The 19631-nt window shown below is 43.2% G+C and overlaps 1 protein-coding gene and 2 long non-coding RNA genes across 13 annotated transcripts in view; 2 read left to right on the plus strand and 1 right to left on the minus strand.

Moving 5' to 3' along the window:
• LOC108696619 (calmodulin-binding transcription activator 1) overlaps positions 1-19631 on the plus strand; it is a 1211516-nt gene that overhangs the window by 957196 nt on the left and 234689 nt on the right. For all 11 annotated transcript variants that reach the window (XM_041569427.1, XM_041569428.1, XM_041569425.1 and 8 more), the window contains exon 6: positions 6050-6203. In XM_041569427.1, the coding sequence (XP_041425361.1) occupies positions 6050-6203 (154 nt within the window). The remainder of the gene's footprint in view (positions 1-6049; positions 6204-19631) is intronic.
• Positions 6943-7527, minus strand: LOC121395592. The gene is made up of 2 exons (XR_005962576.1): positions 7477-7527; positions 6943-7277 (listed from the first exon to the last, which is right to left on the minus strand). It is a non-coding gene; the product is annotated as an uncharacterized LOC121395592 (long non-coding RNA).
• LOC121395593 lies at positions 15128-15712 on the plus strand. The gene is made up of 2 exons (XR_005962577.1): positions 15128-15178; positions 15378-15712. It is a non-coding gene; the product is annotated as an uncharacterized LOC121395593 (long non-coding RNA).

A 19631-nucleotide genomic window follows, 5' to 3' on the forward strand; every position in this document is an offset into this window, starting at 1 on the left:
CTTGGTTTAATTAGTGTTTTTCTAGTGATTTTATTTTTTATTAGACTTAAGGAGTTTTTTTATCAAAGGTCGAATTTTAGAGCTATGTGAGCTTTTTTAAACCTCAAATGAACTCACAACTCTAATGTTTTCTAATTTAAGAAAAAAATCAAATTGTAAAAACTTGAATCAGTGAGTTTGGGGTTAACAACCTGAAAACTAGAATTGATCTAGTTTTTGGGAAAAAAAAACCCTTGAATCGGTAGAATTGATCGAGTTTTTGAGCGAAACCCAGTGAAAAAACGTGAACATCATGAAGGCTATAAACATATTCAAATGGTTCAAGAGATCTCTGCCATTGACTCCTACATGACCTTGACCGGTTTTAGATGGTGTATTTTTAGATTTGAGCTATTTCCAGGGTCGGGATATAATAAATATTATTAGTTTTAATTTAGAGGGGTTTTTTAACCAGAAAAGTAGAATTTTGACCAAAAATAACCTTGAAAACTCAATGTTTTTGTGGAAAACACTGCTTGACCCTTAATAAATTTGCACCTTAGAGTATGGTGATCTACATTATAGAAAGACCACTTATCCAGCAAACCCTATGTCCCAAGCATTCTGCAATGCAGATTCAAAACTGCTAGGGTGCCCCCACGGGGAATGGAACCCAAGCTAAAGGTCTGTCAGGGAAAACTGCTTTATACTCCTGGCAACCTTTGCTCAGTTATTATTTTTGGGCATCTTATTTATTATTATCAGGAGCCAATTAACCTCCCTGCATTTTTTTTGCTTTTGCACATACAAACTACAGGTATGGGATCAATTATTCAGATCAATTATTCAGAAAACAGTTATACAGAAAGCTCTAAATTATGGAAAGGCCATCCCTAATACAGTCCATTAAGCAAATAATTCTGATTATCTTAATGATTGACTTTTTTCTGTAGTATGGGACCTGTTATGCAAAATGATGTTTAAATGTGCCTTTTTATGCATTTTGGTAATACAGGTATAGGATCTATTATCCAGAAACCTGTTATCCAGAAATCTCCAAATTATGGGAAGACAGACTCCCATAGACTCCATTTTATCCAAATAATCCACATTTTTAAAAATGATGTCCTTGTACTTGTACTTGATCCCAACTAAGATATACCTTATCATTATTGAAAGCAAAACCAGCCTATTGGGTTTATTTAATGTTTACATGATTTTCTAGTGGACTTGAGGTAAGGAGATCCAAGTTACGGAAAGATTAACCAGAAAACCCTGGGTCCTGAGCATTCTGGATAACAGGTCCCATACCTGTACTTGCACATACCCTGGGTGGAATAGAACCAAACACCGCTTTTAGGAACTACAATTCCATGATAGAGGGCATAGGTACAGTAGACTCCTTATTCGGAGCCCTTGAGTATCTCAGTAGTCAAACTACTAGCAGTAAAATTAATTTAAAGTTATTGCCTTAGTCATTAAGAAGTAAAAACGACCATAGTTCCCATTGGTTCACTTTGCCTTGGGTGCCAAAGCTCCATTGGTGTGCAGTGATGTCACGTGTGTCACATGACTCCTTGCAACTTGTTCATTATAAGTAATTAGGACTTCTTGTTCTGTTGTAAATAGTCATGCAACTGCACCCTTTCCTTATAGTTTATGACATGGATTACCTTATTCCATGTATAATCCCAGTAGCAAAATGGAAGTGGCATAAAACAAATCTTTGTTTTGTGAACAGAAAGAAACAGGAATCTGAACCAGGGCCAAGACTACTGAGCTTCCCAGTGGAATCAGACGTGCACTTCAGATTCTGTTTGATTATTAACCTTATTTTCTCTAACAACTCTTTTATTATGATATAGCCTCAAGCATCCAGTGACCACATGCCTTTAAAAAAACTGCAACAGAAATGCTTTTTCCAGCCCAACGTCTAGTCGGAGATCCAAGCAGATCAAGTACCTCTTAGATTTAATTTATTATACATAGCCGGTGACAGAGCACAAGGATAAATAAATATAGTACATCATTTTCTCTGCTTTAAACCTGTACTTCGCTTGCTACTTGCAGGTCAGCATGCCTGGGAAAGAATAAAACAAATGGATGTTAAATAAAGAACTCAATCTTGCTGAGAAAATCAAATGGATTTACCTAGTTTTGGAGCAAGGAGTTTAAAACTGTGGCCCAGTATTACCAGTGTCGGACTGGGAAACCAGAGGCCCACCAAAAAACCTTAGACCAGGGGCCCACTCTGAGTACTATTTTTCTTCCTCTCCTCACTTACCTCTATTCTCCTAGACTCTTTTCTTTATATACTATAATACTATAATCTATTATTCCATCTAGTTAGCCTCTTTGTTCTCATAGAAAAAGGGAATAACCATGAAATAGGCCAAATGTTTAGCAGCAGGAGGGCCCACTGGTATCCTGGTGGGCTAGTCCGACACTGAGGGGCAGATTTACATATGGTCGAATATCGAGGGTTAATTAACCCTCGATATTCGACTGCCGCATGCAAATCCTTCAACTTTGAATATCGCAGTTGAAGGATTTACCGCAAATACAGTAGTTCGATCGAACGAAAAATTGTTCAATTCGAAGGATTTTAATCCATCGATCGAACGATTTTTCTTCGACCAAAAAATTGGCAGGAAGCCTATGGGGACCTTCCCCATAGGCTAACATTGCACCTCGGTAGGTTTTAGGTGGCGAAGTAGGGGGTCGAAGTTTTTCTTAAAGAGACAGTACTTCGACTATTGAATGGTCGAATATTCGAACGATTTGTAGTTCGAATCGTTCGAGTCAAAGTAGCTAATTCAATGGTCGAAGTAGTGGTCGAAATTTGAAATTCGAAGTTTATCTTTATTCTTATTCCTTCACTCGAGCTAAGTAAATGGGCCCCTGAGTATTACTATTATTAACTACATGCCGAGATGATTGGGGATGCTGGGAACTGTAGTCATAAAGAGCTTGAGTGCTGCTGCAGGGTTTCTGTAGGAGAGCTTAGCCATTGAGCCTTTTGAACTCACCATGGTGTTGGTTGGCTCCTTAGCGACTTGCAGTGAGCATAAATGCAGCTACTGGCAGTCTGAACCTGGCAGTCATTCCAGGGATCCATTAGTGGCTTGTTTCCATACTCTTAAGTGCTTTATGGCAAGTGAATTGGATGCTAGTGCCATGCACCGGAAGTGATACAATTGGCACACAAATGCAGATGGATCTAACTCATTATTTGCAAGAAGAAAACATTTGCATCAATAGTGGTGCATGGTATGCAAGTTGTGGCAGGCGCTATTTAATAAAAGCATTATACTATTCTGGAATCCTGGGGAAAATACCTGCATCATTGGTAATAAATATATGGCTACTTGGATCTAAAAGTCCCCCATTATATTTCTAGATGATGGGAATGCAAAATTAGGGGATTAGCGGTTATCAAACTGCACCATGTGACATTGCACTTACCGTATCCCCAAAAGGGCAAACGCTTATTGTTCACGTAAATCAAATCCCTCAGAAAGTTTGCACACATAACAGACTCAGCACTTTATTTCATTCAGATCCATCGGGTCAGAAATCTTTATGTTTGAAAAATTCCACTGACTTCCCATAAATCATTTTTTTTCCAACGCGTTTACAACATTGGACCATTTATCATTTTGTGGCTGTAACTAATTGGTAACCAAGAGAAAATAGCAGAAGACTCCTATTCTTGAGGACTCCTCTCATGAAGGACATTCTAAATAAATAAATGTAATGGGTTTAGCCTGAGGGATTTATACAAGCACGCTTGCAGTATGCTTTAACAAGACTTCTCATGACTTTCCAAGAATCTGCAAATGTAAATATACACGTGATGAATGATCCATGATCTTAGATACAGTGTTATCACAGATTAATGTATAAAATCAGCAGATGAAAATGATATTTTTTTTTACTAATCATTAATTCTGAAGTAGATGTTAGCAAACAGCAGCAGCAAACTAGGTATCCATCCTTTAAAGGGGAAGTAAAGTCTAAAATAGAAAAATGCTAGAAATGCTTTATTTTGTATACTAAACATAAACATGAACTTACTGCACCACAAGCCTAATAAAACAAATGATTTATGCTTTCAAAGTTGGCCACAGGGGGTCACCATCTTGTAACTTTGTTAAACATCTTTGCAAGACCAAGACTACGTACATTCTCAGTGTGGTCTGGGCTGCTTAGGGATCAGCATAAATTATCAAAACAGCACACTTCAAATAATATCTGCCAGAAGCTTATACAGACTGATTAATAATCAGAATATGCAGACTGCACTGGGTCCCGTGTTGTCATGTAATATAAAGTGGATTTTCTAGTATTTGTATTGTTTAATACAAACTTTCTCTAACTCTGCAGAACCAGTGGCTGCAGCAAAATAATTCTTCAAATAGAATTACAGTTTATCTGTTTAAATCTGACTCCATGATATTTGTCCCTGCAGCTGGAGTTGGAAACAGTAAAAGGGGATGTAAAAGCAAAAATAAAACCCAATACAAATCTCTACACAGTCACCGACTGCTCTACAGGGAAACAAACAAAGCTGCTTGAGTTCTGCATGGCTGGGAAGTAAGGTGGGGCTCCCCCTGCTCTTCATAAGTTTGATTGTTTCCCTGCAGAACAATTAGGGACTGTCTGACAATTCCTATCCACATCAGTAAATGAAGGGAGAATTTCACTGCATACAGTCAGGTTTCTTATAAAAACATAACAATTTTTTTTAATTAAAGTATATTGGAGAAAAAAAAAGAAAATAAGGTAATATCTAGTTGATGCTGCAAAGAAGTTTTCATCAGCAATTAAAGGAAAACTATACCCCCAAAATGAATACGTAAGCAACACATAGTTTATATCATATTAAAGAATCTTACCAAACTGTTATATATATATTTTAGTAAATCTTGCCCTTTTACATCTCTTGCCTTGAACCACCATTTTGTGATGGTCTGTGTGCTGCCTCAGAGATCACCTGACCAGAAATACTACAGCTCTAACTGTAACAGGAAGAAGTGTGGAAGCAAAAGACAGAACTCTGTCTGATTATTGGCTCATGTTTGTGTGCACAGTGAATCGTACGATCCCAGGGGGCGGCCCTTATTTTTTATTTATCTATTTATGAATACCCAATGGCACGTACTACTATGAAAATGGTTTGTATGAGTGTTAGTACACGGGCATTTCTCGCTGTGGTCTTCAGGCCTGTGTTTTGGGCTTGGTTGCCCCTAGGCTACTGGTTCCTAGCTGCTCTGGCATGCGCCTTGGCCTCTGTGGTGCATCACTCCTATAAACACATACCCCCATATGTAGTAAAAGTCAGTCCAGGAGCAGTAAGCCCTAGCAACCATTAACATGTTTGTTTTTATACATGTGGCCAGTAATTGCTACCTGCTGATTGGTTGTTATGGATGATTAGATGTGTAATTAGAACTGTGCACCATGTATTACATAACCAAGTGTACAAAAGTGGGCCTTGATTTCTCTAGCATATGGTATGTGGCATACAATACAATATTAAAATAAAAATATCAATAGATAGAGGCATCTTCTTACTACAATACTGCATGGGTCCCAGACATTGCAGGAAAGCTAAAGTAGGGGGAACATGTCCATCATGTGACCCTCCAACATTTGTTAAGCTACAACTCCCAGCATGATGGTGAGGTTGAATACAGCAGCAGCTGGAGGTTCAACATCCCTTATGTATATATTAAAAATATATAACAAATGTCCATGGTAGTTTTTATCAACATTTTATCCACCAAGGAACCCAGTACAAACATTCTTCCTGCTGACTCTCAAAACTATCCCTGCTAATGGTCTGTAGTTTTGAATAAGGTGGTTACACAATAGCCGACTCTCTATGTGGGGGTTAAGCATAACTATCTGAAAGTGCACGCTAAGTTTCCTGATGCGTTTAAATGAATTTACTGTTTACCAATGTTGATTTTAATTTCACAAGATTTGTCTTACAACACATGAAACTACACTGTTTAAAAAAAAAATGAAAACTGAACATTTTATATATATTTTTAATTCTTTTTAGAATCCAGATATTGTATTGGTGCACTACTTGAATGTTCCTGCCATCGAGGATTGTGGGAAGCCGTGTGGTCCAATTATATGCTCACTCAACACTGACAAGAAAGAGTGGGCGAAATGGACCAAGGAGGAACTAATAGGACAGCTGAAGCCTATGTGTAAGTTATCCTTTTGCATTGAATATTATAATGCTAGATGTACTATATTATGAGGTCTATCTTGCCCCTGAATGACTATGAACCTTATAGGTACAGTATCCAATCAATATAATACAGGCATGGGATCTGTTATCTGGAAACCGGTTATTCAGAAAGCTCCAAATTATGGAAAGCCCATATCCCATAGATTGCATTTCATCCAAATAATCCAAATTTTTCTCTGTAATAATAAAACAGTAGCTTGTACTTGATCCAAATTGAGATATAATTAATCCTTATCAGAAGCATGATTTGCCAGTAGACTTACGGTATAAAGATTACAAATTACGCAAAAATACGTTATCCGGAAAACCCCAGGTCCTGAGCATTCTTGATAACAGGTCCCATGCTTGTACAATGCAGAGACTCCAAACACAATCATATAAAGTCCTTCCTTAAAAAAATATAATATATCTATCTATCTATATATATATAAAATACATTGATTTTGGTCACAACTTATTTTGTAGATATGATGCAGCCCCCTAGTATCTTCAGGTGTCTGTATACACATTTATTTGTGAAAAAAGTATCTCACAGCTTCAAGAACTACTTCATCAGCAGGGCAATCAAGGTTGACTGGATACCGAGAAGTCTTTAAATAGTATTGCCCAGTCTTCTTGTGAGGCACCTCCGCCGTAGGTGCAAATAAGTAATCCACCAATAAATAGAGCACAAGAAGATAGGCGCTGAGGCAGGATTAACTGCTAAATCATCAGTGTTTATTTGCCAACACTACATGTTTCGAACCATAGAAGGCTCTTTGTCAAGTGTGGAGACAATCAGTGCATCATTACTAAAAAGGTGTTAGACAGGAAGTGACACAATATAATGGAAACGAACTTTCCAATTATTAACCCTTGCCTAAAAGATTCTAGAAAAAAATTATTTAGAAAAACATACTGAGGCGTGACAATGTCCAATACAGTCTTTTGTTTGGTACAAATAAAGTCTTTTGAAGCGTTTCAATGGTGTCTGTTGTGTGTCTTTACTTTTTGCGATAAGTCTTTAAGGTGGAAGTAGGAAAAACAGTGACTGTGAAGATAAAAATATCATAGGGAATAAAAAACAATTTATTATCCAGGTTTAGTACTGCCTAAAAAAGCCTACCAAGCCCTCTTTTTATCACAAATTCTTAACAGCAGAGTTCCATTAGTACGAAAAATTACTAGGCCTTAAATGCCATTGGTTTATTATATATATGTTTAACATATTTATTGAGCCCATACGTTACCATTAGAAGTTTTCAAACATATCTTGGCTATTAATACTGATCAATATCTGGAAAAGAAGAGTAATGCACATATTAGGTCCGTTTATAAAAAACTTTTTATAAAAAACTTTTTACGCTCCAAGACTCATTCAAGCCTTTTGGATTCATAGTGTTTAGTTTCTTAATCCAGTACATTTCCGTTGTAACAATTTGGTTTTCACATCCCCTCCCCTGGGAGGGTTTTGCACTACTTCTAGTACAAGCCATTTCAACTGATTGACATTGTGTTTCATTTCTGCGAAGTGTCTCGCAACTGCTGTATCTGTGTAGGTGTCTTTTTTATAATTTCGGATATACCCTCGATGTTCCTTAATCCGTATTTTTATTTGCCTAGCAGTTTGCCCCACGTATGCCATTCCACACGGACATTTAAGTAGGTAGACTACGTTGCATGTGTCGCATGTTGCATAATTTTTTAAAAACAAGGGGGTGCCATATAAGGGGTGGTTAACCCTATCTCCCTTGATAATAGATGCGCAACACACACAATTAAGGCAAGCAAATGTTCCCTTTTTAGGTTTTCCCAAAAATCTTTGTGTGCTGCTCTTTGGGGGGTCAATTTCAGATGGGCATAATTGTAACGTTCACAACTAGGAACTGTTGTGACCGAGGATAGCCACTCCAAGGGGAGTGGATATGGTGGACGCCCAGGGGTGTAGCCATAGGTAATAGTAGGCAAAAACATGATGGTGATGAAGTTATAGCAGGTTTATTGCAGACGGAACACAGAAACACAAAAGGCAGGAACAAGCAGAATGGCTGATCGAGGAATCCACATGGTGAGGGAAAAAAGGGGAACACAGGAACAAAAGTACTCACTCAGGAAACAAGGTAACAAGGTTTTCAGGAACAAGACAAACAAGGTTTTCAAGGTTCAGGTTCAGATTCAGGTTCAGGTTCAGATTCAGATTCAGATTCAGATTCAAAATAGCAGGTCAGGAACAAACAGGATACAATCAATGACTCAGCACTGAGCAAAGCTCAGGGCGGGGTTTATAAAGGGAAGGTGATTAGGAAATGGGAAACACATGAGGGTAAACGAGGTGGGTGGAAAACAGACTGTGAATGGCAGATAACAGAAAACAATACACACCAAAGTTCAGAATCAGCCCTGAGAGCCCCCAGTGGCTCATCAGGTAAGTGCTGCAATGAGCAGAACAGCACCACCAGAGTTCAAGTCCCGGGCTGATCCTGACATTACCCCCCCCTTGAGGATCGACCTCCGGGCGATCCCAGGATCAAATGGTCCCCCATCCATTTTAGTCCAAACCCTGGGAAATGGGCCGAAGCCTCGCCAGAAACGAGAACAGGAGCTTCTTGAGGATTGGAAAACAAAACAAAGAAATTGCTGGGGTCAGGAGCCAGAACAGGAACATTGGCAGAATTAGGAGCCAAGATATCACAGCCAGAGTCGGAAACCAGGACATGAAGACAGACAAAATCAATACAGGCACCCATTACAGGTGGCGGACCAGGAGCTTGGACACCCATCACGGGTGGCAGACCAGGAGTTTGGACACCCATCACGGGTGGCGGATCAGGAATACAGGCACCCATCACGGGTGGCGGATCAGGAGTTCGGACACCCATCACGGGTGGCGGATCAGGAGTTTGGACACCCATCACGGGTGGCGGACCAGGAGCACGGGCACCCATCACAGGTGGCGGACCAAGAGCACGGGCACCCATCACAGGTGGCAGACCAAGAATACAGGCACCGATCACGGGTGGCGGATCAGGAGTTTGGACACCCATCACGGGTGGCGGACCAGGAGCACGGGCACCCATCACAGGTGGCGGACCAAGAGCACGGGCACCCATCACAGGTGGCGGACCAAGAGCACGGGCACCCATCACAGGTGGCAGACCAAGAATACAGGCACCGATCACGGGTGGCGGATCAGGAGTTTGGACACCCATCACGGGTGGCGGACCAGGAGCACGGGCACCCATCACGGGTGGCGGACCAAGAGCACAGGCACCCATCACAGGTGGCGGACCAGGAGCACAGGCACCCATCACAGGTGGCGGACCAGGAGCACAGGCACCCGTTAGAAATAGGAAGAGGCAAGCCAGGACAGCAATACCAACACCTACAGCAATAGACCTGATAGAGACAGGATTAACCGCCCTACCAGGTCCAGTAGCAGGGAAAGTGGCACTATCCAGGGCAGGCAGGTCCTCAGGCCCGGAGGCCAGGGCAGGCAGGTCCTCAGGCCCGGAGGCCAGGGCAAACAGGTCCTCAGGCCCGGAGGCCAGGGCAAACAGGTCCTCAGGCCCGGAGGCCAGGGCAAACAGGTCCTCAGGCCCGGAGGCCAGGGCAAACAGGTCCTCAGGCCCGGAGGCCAGGGCAAACAGGTCCTCAGGCCCGGAGGCCAGGGCAAACAGGTCCTCAGGCCCGGAGGCCAGGGCAAACAGGTCCTCAGGCCCGGAGGCCAGGGCAAACAGGTCCTCAGGCCCGGAGGCCAGGGCAAACAGGTCCTCAGGCCCGGAGGCCAGGGCAAACAGGTCCTCAGGCCCGGAGGCCAGGGCAAACAGGTCCTCAGGCCCGGAGGCCAGGGCAAACAGGTCCTCAGGCCCGGAGGCCAGGGCAAACAGGTCCTCAGGCCCGGAGGCCAGGGCAAACAGGTCCTCAGGCCCGGAGGCCAGGGCAAACAGGTCCTCAGGCCCGGAGGCCAGGGCAAACAGGTCCTCAGGCCCGGAGGCCAGGGCAAACAGGTCCTCAGGCCCGGAGGCCAGGGCAAACAGGTCCTCAGGCCCGGAGGCCAGGGCAAACAGGTCCTCAGGCCCGGAGGCCAGGGCAAACCGTACAGAAACTGACACGGGAACGGAGTCTGGCTGGGCTGCTGGCACGGAGACTGGAACCGTCTGGGCTGCAGGCACGGAGACTGGAACCGTCTGGGCTGCAGGCACGGAGACTGGAACCGTCTGGGCTGCAGGCACGGAGACTGGAACCGTCTGGGCTGCAGGCACGGAGACTGGAACCGTCTGGGCTGCAGGCACGGAGGCTGGAACCGTCTGGGCTGCAGGCACGGAGGCTGGAACCGGCTGGGCTGCAGGCACGGAGGCTGGAACCGGCTGGGCTGCAGGCACGGAGGCTGGAACCGGCTGGGCTGCAGGCACGGAGGCTGGAACCGGCTGGGCTGCAGGCACGGAGGCTGGAACCGGCTGGGCTGCAGGCACGGAGGCTGGAACCGGCTGGGCTGCAGGCACGGAGGCTGGAACCGGCTGGGCTGCAGGCACGGAGGCTGGAACCGGCTGGGCTGCAGGCACGGAGGCTGGAACCGGCTGGGCTGCAGGCACGGAGGCTGGAACCGGCTGGGCTGCAGGCACGGAGGCTGGAACCGGCTGGGCTGCAGGCACGGAGGCTGGAACCGGCTGGGCTGCAGGCACGGAGGCTGGAACCGGCTGGGCTGCAGGCACGGAGGCTGGAACCGGCTGGGCTGCAGGCACGGAGGCTGGAACCGGCTGGGCTGCAGGCACGGAGGCTGGAACCGGCTGGGCTGCAGGCACGGAGGCTGGAACCGGCTGGGCTGCAGGCACGGAGGCTGGAACCGGCTGGGCTGCAGGCACGGAGGCTGGAACCGGCTGGGCTGCAGGCACGGAGGCTGGAACCGGCTGGGCTGCAGGCAGCTTTCGGGGAGCCAGGCACAGGCAGCTTTCGGGGAGCCGGCACAGGCAGCTTTCGGGGAGCAGGCACAGGCAGCTTTCGGGGAGCCGGCACAGGCAGCTTTCGGGGAGCCGGCACAGGCAGCTTTCGGGGAGCCGGCACAGGCAGCTTTCGGGGAGCCGGCACAGGCAGCTTTCGGGGAGCCGGCACAGGCAGCTTTCGGGGAGCCGGCACAGGAACAAGGTCTGGCTGGGAAGCCGGCACAGGAGCAAGGTCTGGCTGGGAAGCCGGCACAGGAGCAAGGTCTGGCTGGGAAGCCGGCACAGGAGCAAGGTCTGGCTGGGAAGCCGGCACAGGAGCAAGGACTGGCTGGGAAGCCGGCACAGGAGCAAGGACTGGCTGGGAAGCCGGCACAGGAGCAAGGACTGGCTGGGAAGCCGGCACAGGAGCAAGGACTGGCTGGGAAGCCGGCACAGGAGCAAGGACTGGCTGGGAAGCCGGCACAGGAGCAAGGACTGGCTGGGAAGCCGGCACAGGAGCAAGGACTGGCTGGGAAGCCGGCACAGGAGCAAGGACTGGCTGGGAAGCCGGCACAGGAGCAAGGACTGGCTGGGAAGCCGGCACAGGAGCAAGGACTGGCTGGGAAGCCGGCACAGGAGCAAGGACTGGCTGGGAAGCCGGCACAGGAGCAAGGACTGGCTGGGAAGCCGGCACAGGAGCAAGGACTGGCTGGGAAGCCGGCACAGGAGCAAGGACTGGCTGGGAAGCCGGCACAGGAGCGAGGACTGGCTGGGAAGCCGGCACAGGAGCGAGGACTGGCTGGGAAGCCGGCACAGGAGAGAGGACTGACTGGAGAGCCGGCACCAAAGCTGGAGACTGGAGAGCCGGCACCAAAGCTGGAGACTGGAGAGCCGGCACCAAAGCTGGAGACTGGAGAGCCGGCACCAAAGCTGGAGACTGGAGAGCCGGCACCAAAGCTGGAGACTGGAGAGCCGGCACCAAAGCTGGAGACTGGAGAGCCGGCACCAAAGCTGGAGACTGGAGAGCCGGCACCAAAGCTGGAGACTGGAGAGCCGGCACCAAAGCTGGAGACTGGAGAGCCGGCACCAAAGCTGGAGACTGGAGAGCCGGCACCAAAGCTGGAGACTGGAGAGCCGGCACCAAAGCTGGAGACTGGAGAGCCGGCACCAAAGCTGGAGGCTGGCGAGCCGGCACAGGAGCAGGTGACTGAAGAGCCGGCACACGAGCTGGAGACTGGAGAGGGTGCTGGGAAACTGTAGAAAAACTAATAAACTGGGGTTCAGGTCTGAGAGAAAAAGAGGGTGACCTGGGTTTGGCAGCTGCCACAGGAGCAGAAGGTTGTGGAGGAGACAAGGGCCCAAAAACTGGAAGTGGCCGATCTGACACAGGCCAGATAGCGGTTTGTAGTTCATCTTCATCCGAGTCTAGATCCTCCCAGTCCTCATCGAAGGCTGAATCCTCCCACTCATCATCGGAGACAAAATCCTGCCAGACATCATCAGTGAAATGGATGGCGTCTTCTGCCTTACCCTCTCCATCCCAAGGGAGTTGCAGTTTAACAACAGAGTCAGAAGGCATGGAGGGCTTTCCCAAAGGCTTCCTGTAGTTGGGCTGAGTCATTCTGTAACGTTCACAACTAGGAACTGTTGTGACCGAGGATAGCCACTCCAAGGGGAGTGGATATGGTGGACGCCCAGGGGTGTAGCCATAGGTAATAGTAGGCAAAAACATGATGGTGATGAAGTTATAGCAGGTTTATTGCAGACGGAACACAGAAACACAAAAGGCAGGAACAAGCAGAATGGCTGATCGAGGAATCCACATGGTGAGGGAAAAAAGGGGAACACAGGAACAAAAGTACTCACTCAGGAAACAAGGTAACAAGGTTTTCAGGAACAAGACAAACAAGGTTTTCAAGGTTCAGGTTCAGATTCAGGTTCAGGTTCAGATTCAGATTCAGATTCAGATTCAAAATAGCAGGTCAGGAACAAACAGGATACAATCAATGACTCAGCACTGAGCAAAGCTCAGGGCGGGGTTTATAAAGGGAAGGTGATTAGGAAATGGGAAACACATGAGGGTAAACGAGGTGGGTGGAAAACAGACTGTGAATGGCAGATAACAGAAAACAATACACACCAAAGTTCAGAATCAGCCCTGAGAGCCCCCAGTGGCTCATCAGGTAAGTGCTGCAATGAGCAGAACAGCACCACCAGAGTTCAAGTCCCGGGCTGATCCTGACAATAATATGTCCCGTATGCACTCGCCCCTTTTATAGCTAAACATAGGATTATTAGGGTAACACTTCCCTATTGTTTTATCCTGCTGGATAATGGGCCAGTATTTTAACACAATTTTTTCTATGGCTTTACTATGTGACCCATATGTAGAAACAAACGGTAAACTCTTTTTCTCTTCTTTTTTGGTTTTATACATTAAGAGGTCTTTTCTATCGACTTTGTTAGTCTCTTGTATACAATTGTGTATTTGCTTGCGATTATAGCCTCTATCTAGAAACCTTCCTCTCAGTGTTTCCGTGGCTCTAATCAGGCTCCCTGTGTTTGAGGATATCCTACGAGCCCGTAGGAACTACTAGGAAACTAATCTCTCTCCACACCTCATATACTTTATACTTGACTCTCTTACAATGGTACTACAAAGAAATTACTTCAGGTTTGCTGGAGAATTTTACTGGCAATGCCAGGGCACGTCCATGGGTGCTGCACCTCTTTTGCCAATTTGTTTGTGTACCATTTAGAGAAAACCTTATTCTTAGAAAGTCGCTTTAAGCAGTACATATACCAATATTATAGATATGTCGATGATGTCTTGATTCTGTGGAAAGGCCCCCTAGATATCTTCCATGAAATGGTAAATGAAGCAAACAAGGCACATAACACCATTAAATTTACATTGGAAGTAGGAGGTAAAACGCTGAATTTTTTGGATGTACACCTTGAAATTGTGGAGGGCCAAGTATGCACCAGCCTGTATCGTAAGGAGACTGACAGGAACAATGTCTTACATGCTAACAGCTTTCACGCACCAAATATAATTAAGGCTATCCCTAGAGGGCAGTTCCTACGGGCTCGTAGGATATCCTCAAACACAGGGAGCCTGATTAGAGCCACGGAAACACTGAGAGGAAGGTTTCTAGATAGAGGCTATAATCGCAAGCAAATACACAATTGTATACAAGAGACTAACAAAGTCGATAGAAAAGACCTCTTAATGTATAAAACCAAAAAAGAAGAGAAAAAGAGTTTACCGTTTGTTTCTACATATGGGTCACATAGTAAAGCCATAGAAAAAATTGTGTTAAAATACTGGCCCATTATCCAGCAGGATAAAACAATAGGGAAGTGTTACCCTAATAATCCTATGTTTAGCTATAAAAGGGGCGAGTGCATACGGGACATATTATGCCCATCTGAAATTGACCCCCCAAAGAGCAGCACACAAAGATTTTTGGGAAAACCTAAAAAGGGAACATTTGCTTGCCTTAATTGTGTGTGTTGCGCATCTATTATCAAGGGAGATAGGGTTAACCACCCCTTATATGGCACCCCCTTGTTTTTAAAAAATTATGCAACATGCGACACATGCAACGTAGTCTACCTACTTAAATGCCCGTGTGGAATGGCATACGTGGGGCAAACTGCTAGGCAAATAAAAATACAGATTAAGGAACATCGAGGGTATATCCGAAATTATAAAAAAGACACCTACACAGATACAGCAGTTGCGAGACACTTCGCAGAAATGAAACACAATGTCAATCAGTTGAAATGGCTTGTACTAGAAGTAGTGCAAAACCCTCCCAGGGGAGGGGATGTGAAAACCAAATTGTTACAACGGGAAATGTACTGGATTAAGAAACTAAACACTATGAATCCAAAAGGCTTGAATGAGTCTTGGAGCGTAAAAAGTTTTTTATAAAAAGTTTTTTATAAACGGACCTAATATGTGCATTACTCTTTTCCAGATATTGATCAGTATTAATAGCCAAGATATGTTTGAAAACTTCTAATGGTAACGTATGGGCTCAATAAATATGTTAAACATATATATAATAAACCAATGGCATTTAAGGCCTAGTAATTTTTCGTACTAATGGAACTCTGCTGTTAAGAATTTGTGATAAAAAGAGGGCTTGGTAGGCTTTTTTAGGCAGTACTAAACCTGGATAATAAATTGTTTTTTATTCCCTATGATATTTTTATCTTCACAGTCACTGTTTTTCCTACTTCCACCTTAAAGACTTATCGCAAAAAGTAAAGACACACAACAGACACCATTGAAACGCTTCAAAAGACTTTATTTGTACCAAACAAAAGACTGTATTGGACATTGTCACGCCTCAGTATGTTTTTCTAAATAATTTTTTTCTAGAATCTTTTAGGCAAGGGTTAATAATTGGAAAGTTCGTTTCCATTATATTGTGTCACTTCCTGTCTAACACCTTTTTAGTAATGATGCACTGATTGTCTCCACACTTGACAAAGAGCCTTCTATGGTTCGAAACATGTAGTGTTGGCAAATAAACACTGATGATTTAGCAGTTAATCCTGCCTCAGCGCCTATCTTCTTGTGCTCTATTTATTGGTGGATTACTTCATCAGCAGCTACATGTTATAAAATTCAGGTGTGTCAAGGTGCATCTTTGCATCTTAGCCAAAAAGCTTAATGAGCTGCACACACTAATATCCCTTTGGATTGAAAAGACTGCATTTGGTGTGGGTCCATTTCTCCCCAAATTGTTTGATTGTAGGTGACTATGTGGGCCCCTTTAATGATCTCTTTCGAAAATACTGGACTGTGGTTCAGCACTGATGCCTGGACAAAGCAGGACTAAATCACTCCATAGGTAGCCTGATATAATACAGGTACGGGACCTGGGGTTTTCCGGATAACGGATCTTTCCATAATTTGGGTTTTCATGCCTTAAGTCTACTAGAAATTCATTTAAACATTAAATTAACCCAATAGGCTGGTGTTGCTTCTAATAAGGATTAAGTATATCTTAGTTGGGATCAAGTACAAGCTACTGGATGAAATGTGGATTATTTGGATAAAATGGAATCTATCGGAGACAACCATTCCGTAATTCGGAGCTTTCTGGATATTGTGTTTCCGGATAAGGGATCCTATACCTGTATAGGCATAATTTACTTTGCATATTTAAAGGCGCATAGCCATTAATAACATTGCTATCGCCTTCTTCTAAGCATGAAAACCTCTAAAGCTACAGAGAGGAATCATATTTCCAGTAACAGAAATACAAACAAATGCCCTGAAGTCCTGCACTTTCATTTTTCAGCCTGCACAGTCATTTACAGAGCAATTTCTGCAGAAGGATTTCACAATTGTGGAGCTAATGCATCCTATTTACAGTACGAATGTACACCAGCAGTACAGTAAATCTGATTGTGTTACCGGTCCTTCCAGAGATATTGTGAAGGTTTTAAAAAATATGGCTCCACTTATTGAAACCAGCCAAAACAAGTTATCCCACATTGATAAATATGCAGTTAGCGCTCCAGTGTTTCTGGACCTAACATCTATTCACTGCTGCTTGTAACTGGCTAGGTGAGGATTCTGGGATTTCTAGATCAGCAACAAATGAAAAGCAACTGGTTGACTATGTAGCTTTGAACATCATCTAAATACTCTACACTCTATTATAGTAAGCCAAATGGAATTCAGTAATTATACTGCCAGACTGTGCCCCTACACAATGTGGCAGCAAAATCATTACAACTGTGCCTGGCTTGGCTTGAAATGTACAACTGTACTGTAAAACTGATGAATTCTTTTAATTAGAAAAGATGGCAAATATTCCTAACATCATTACAGTTTTATTTTATTTAATTTTTTTCATTTTTTTGGGAAGGCTGCCATAGGGTATAAATAAAAACAATCAGTTTAACTAAAGATATTCAGAGAATAATTGTGCAGTCACAGGATGTATGAAAGAGAGTACATACACCATTAGGAATCTGACCAGAGCAGGCAAATAAACCCAGGCAATTACGATAATTACAATTTCAGCTAGTTTGCTACTGGTGGGGACAAACATCACCGACTGCACATTGTAAAAATGTGACTTCTGTGTAAGCATTACTTATTTGCATTTGGAAAGCAAAAGTATTTTCACAAAGTAGAATTGTCATATTAATGATTTAATAATCTTGTTCATTAAAATATCCTCAAAAGGCCGCTTTCTTAGGATGCCTTATTTCAAATACGTACACCCTCCAAGTGCTTCAGTTTTCAAACACAATCACTGAATTGAATGCTGATTGCAAGATAATATGCACAGGAGCGTGAATTCTGGATTTTATCGGACATTGTAAAAGTCTCTGAACGATCTGAATGAAATAAATTAATTTGCACTTAGACTGAGCTTTGCTACAGGTATGGGATCCATTAAGCGGAACCCCGTTATTTAGAGAGCTCTAAATTACATGAAGGCCATCTCCCATAGATTCCATATTAATCAAATGTTTCAAAATGATTCCCTTTTTCTCTGTTATAATAAAACATACTTGATCCTAAGATATAAATAATCATTATTGGAAGCAAAACAATCCTATTGGGTTTAATTAAGTTTAAATGATTTTTTAGTAGACTTAAGGTATAAAGATCTAGTGGACATAAAGACCAGTTATCCAGAAAATCCCAGGTCCCAAGCATTCTGGATAACAGGTCCCATGTGTATATTAAGAACCCCACTCCAAAAAATTGTTATTACAAACATTCAAACTATTGCATGCAGTAATAACAAGTGTATTGTATTGATTTGGATTATTTGTTTTTACTGTATGATATCGCATAGCTGTTACGTTTTGGCATAAGTAGTGATGAGCGAATCTGTGGCGTTTCGCTTCGCTGAATAACTTGAGAATTTGCTGCGAAATTCGCAAAATGGTGAAAAATTTGCGAAACAACACCGGCGTCTCATTTTTTTATGCCGGCATTCACTTTTGGACGCCGGAGAATTTTCGCAACGGTTTTGCGGTCTTGCGAATAAATTCGCCCATCACTAGGCATAAGTCCTTAATTGACATAGAGATCCTCATATATGTTTTGACTGGTTGAAAGAAACATTTTGTCCATCGGTAGCTCTGATGAAGATTTTCAGGCACTTTCTGGTTCTATCCAAAATTAGGTTGGCTTCTCCTATGTCATTTTGCTTATAAAAGGCTTACAGATTTATAAATGATGGCCACTTTATAGTTTCAACAACAAAAAAAGTGCCCATCAGTAAATTCTTGGCCCTTGAGTCCTCCACTAGAAGGTGCAGCCCCAAAGTTTGGAAACCTCTCCTCTTCAGGCTTTTTAAGAGAGAGTGGATATAATTAACCAATTTGTTTCCTGAACAACCATTTTCTCTTCCATGGCTTCCTGTAGAGCCTAATGGTTATGACATTATATATATATATATATATATATATATATATATATATATATATATATATATATATATATATATCGGATATTTGTCAGATATAGAGGGGATAGTGTTGGTTCTATATCTAATGTGTGCCTCCAAATGTTAACTCTATTACAGTCTTCAAGGAACTCAAACAATTTCAGAAAATTCTAGGTGGATTAAAAGTGCATAATGTCATTTGTATAGAACAACTTTTGGGCATATATTAAAAACCTACAATGTGTACAGTGGTTCTATCTGATGGAGCTAGCTTCATGGGCATTTGGCTTTAAGAACAGAAATCCGGAAACAGAAAGAACATGTACATTAGAAAAAGAGATTATACGTGATTACACACTAAGCGCCAATTATACGGTCTGATTTTATATAAATAACAGTTGTTATGCATTATTTTCTATAATACATGTAACAGAAATTTACTAAGAACTCAGTATAGCTTATGACAATAGTATGCACAGTATTTAAGAATATATTTTAAAGGATATTTAAGTTTCTTGTCTATTATAGATTAATAAATAGCAGTTCCTCTTTAACAAAACAGCACAGAAATTTACCATGGGCTGCTTTCTAACGTGTAAAAAAATACATGATTGCCTATATTTATATTTGTGTATATGCTATATAACCCTATACAGTACTTCAAACTTGGTTACTGCTTGAAACTTGGCTAAGTACCCTATCAATGAAGACACAGTCCAGTGGAAGCAAACCAATTTGCTGACAAGCACTCCACTTGATAGTATGAGCAATTCAGCTTTTGATTCCCATTCCCAAAGAGTATATATATCTTTTACTGAAGAGGAACTTTAATTACAGATATATATATATATATCTCCTGGAGAAACATATTCATCCACAAAAGCCAGAGGTTAGCTAATTCTACTGAGAGCATTCCCAATTGGCCAAGAGCTTTGAGCTTCTATTAAGGAATAGTGTGAGAGTTCCAGATTACTTACCTGTGGTCTTTATACATTGTACGTGTAACATATAATTTGTAGTGCTAGAGATACATATCGGAATATCAGCAGT

The sequence above is a fragment of the Xenopus laevis genome, chromosome 7L (assembly GCF_017654675.1).
Source record: "Xenopus laevis strain J_2021 chromosome 7L, Xenopus_laevis_v10.1, whole genome shotgun sequence".
NCBI classification, from domain to species: Eukaryota; Metazoa; Chordata; class Amphibia; order Anura; family Pipidae; genus Xenopus; species Xenopus laevis.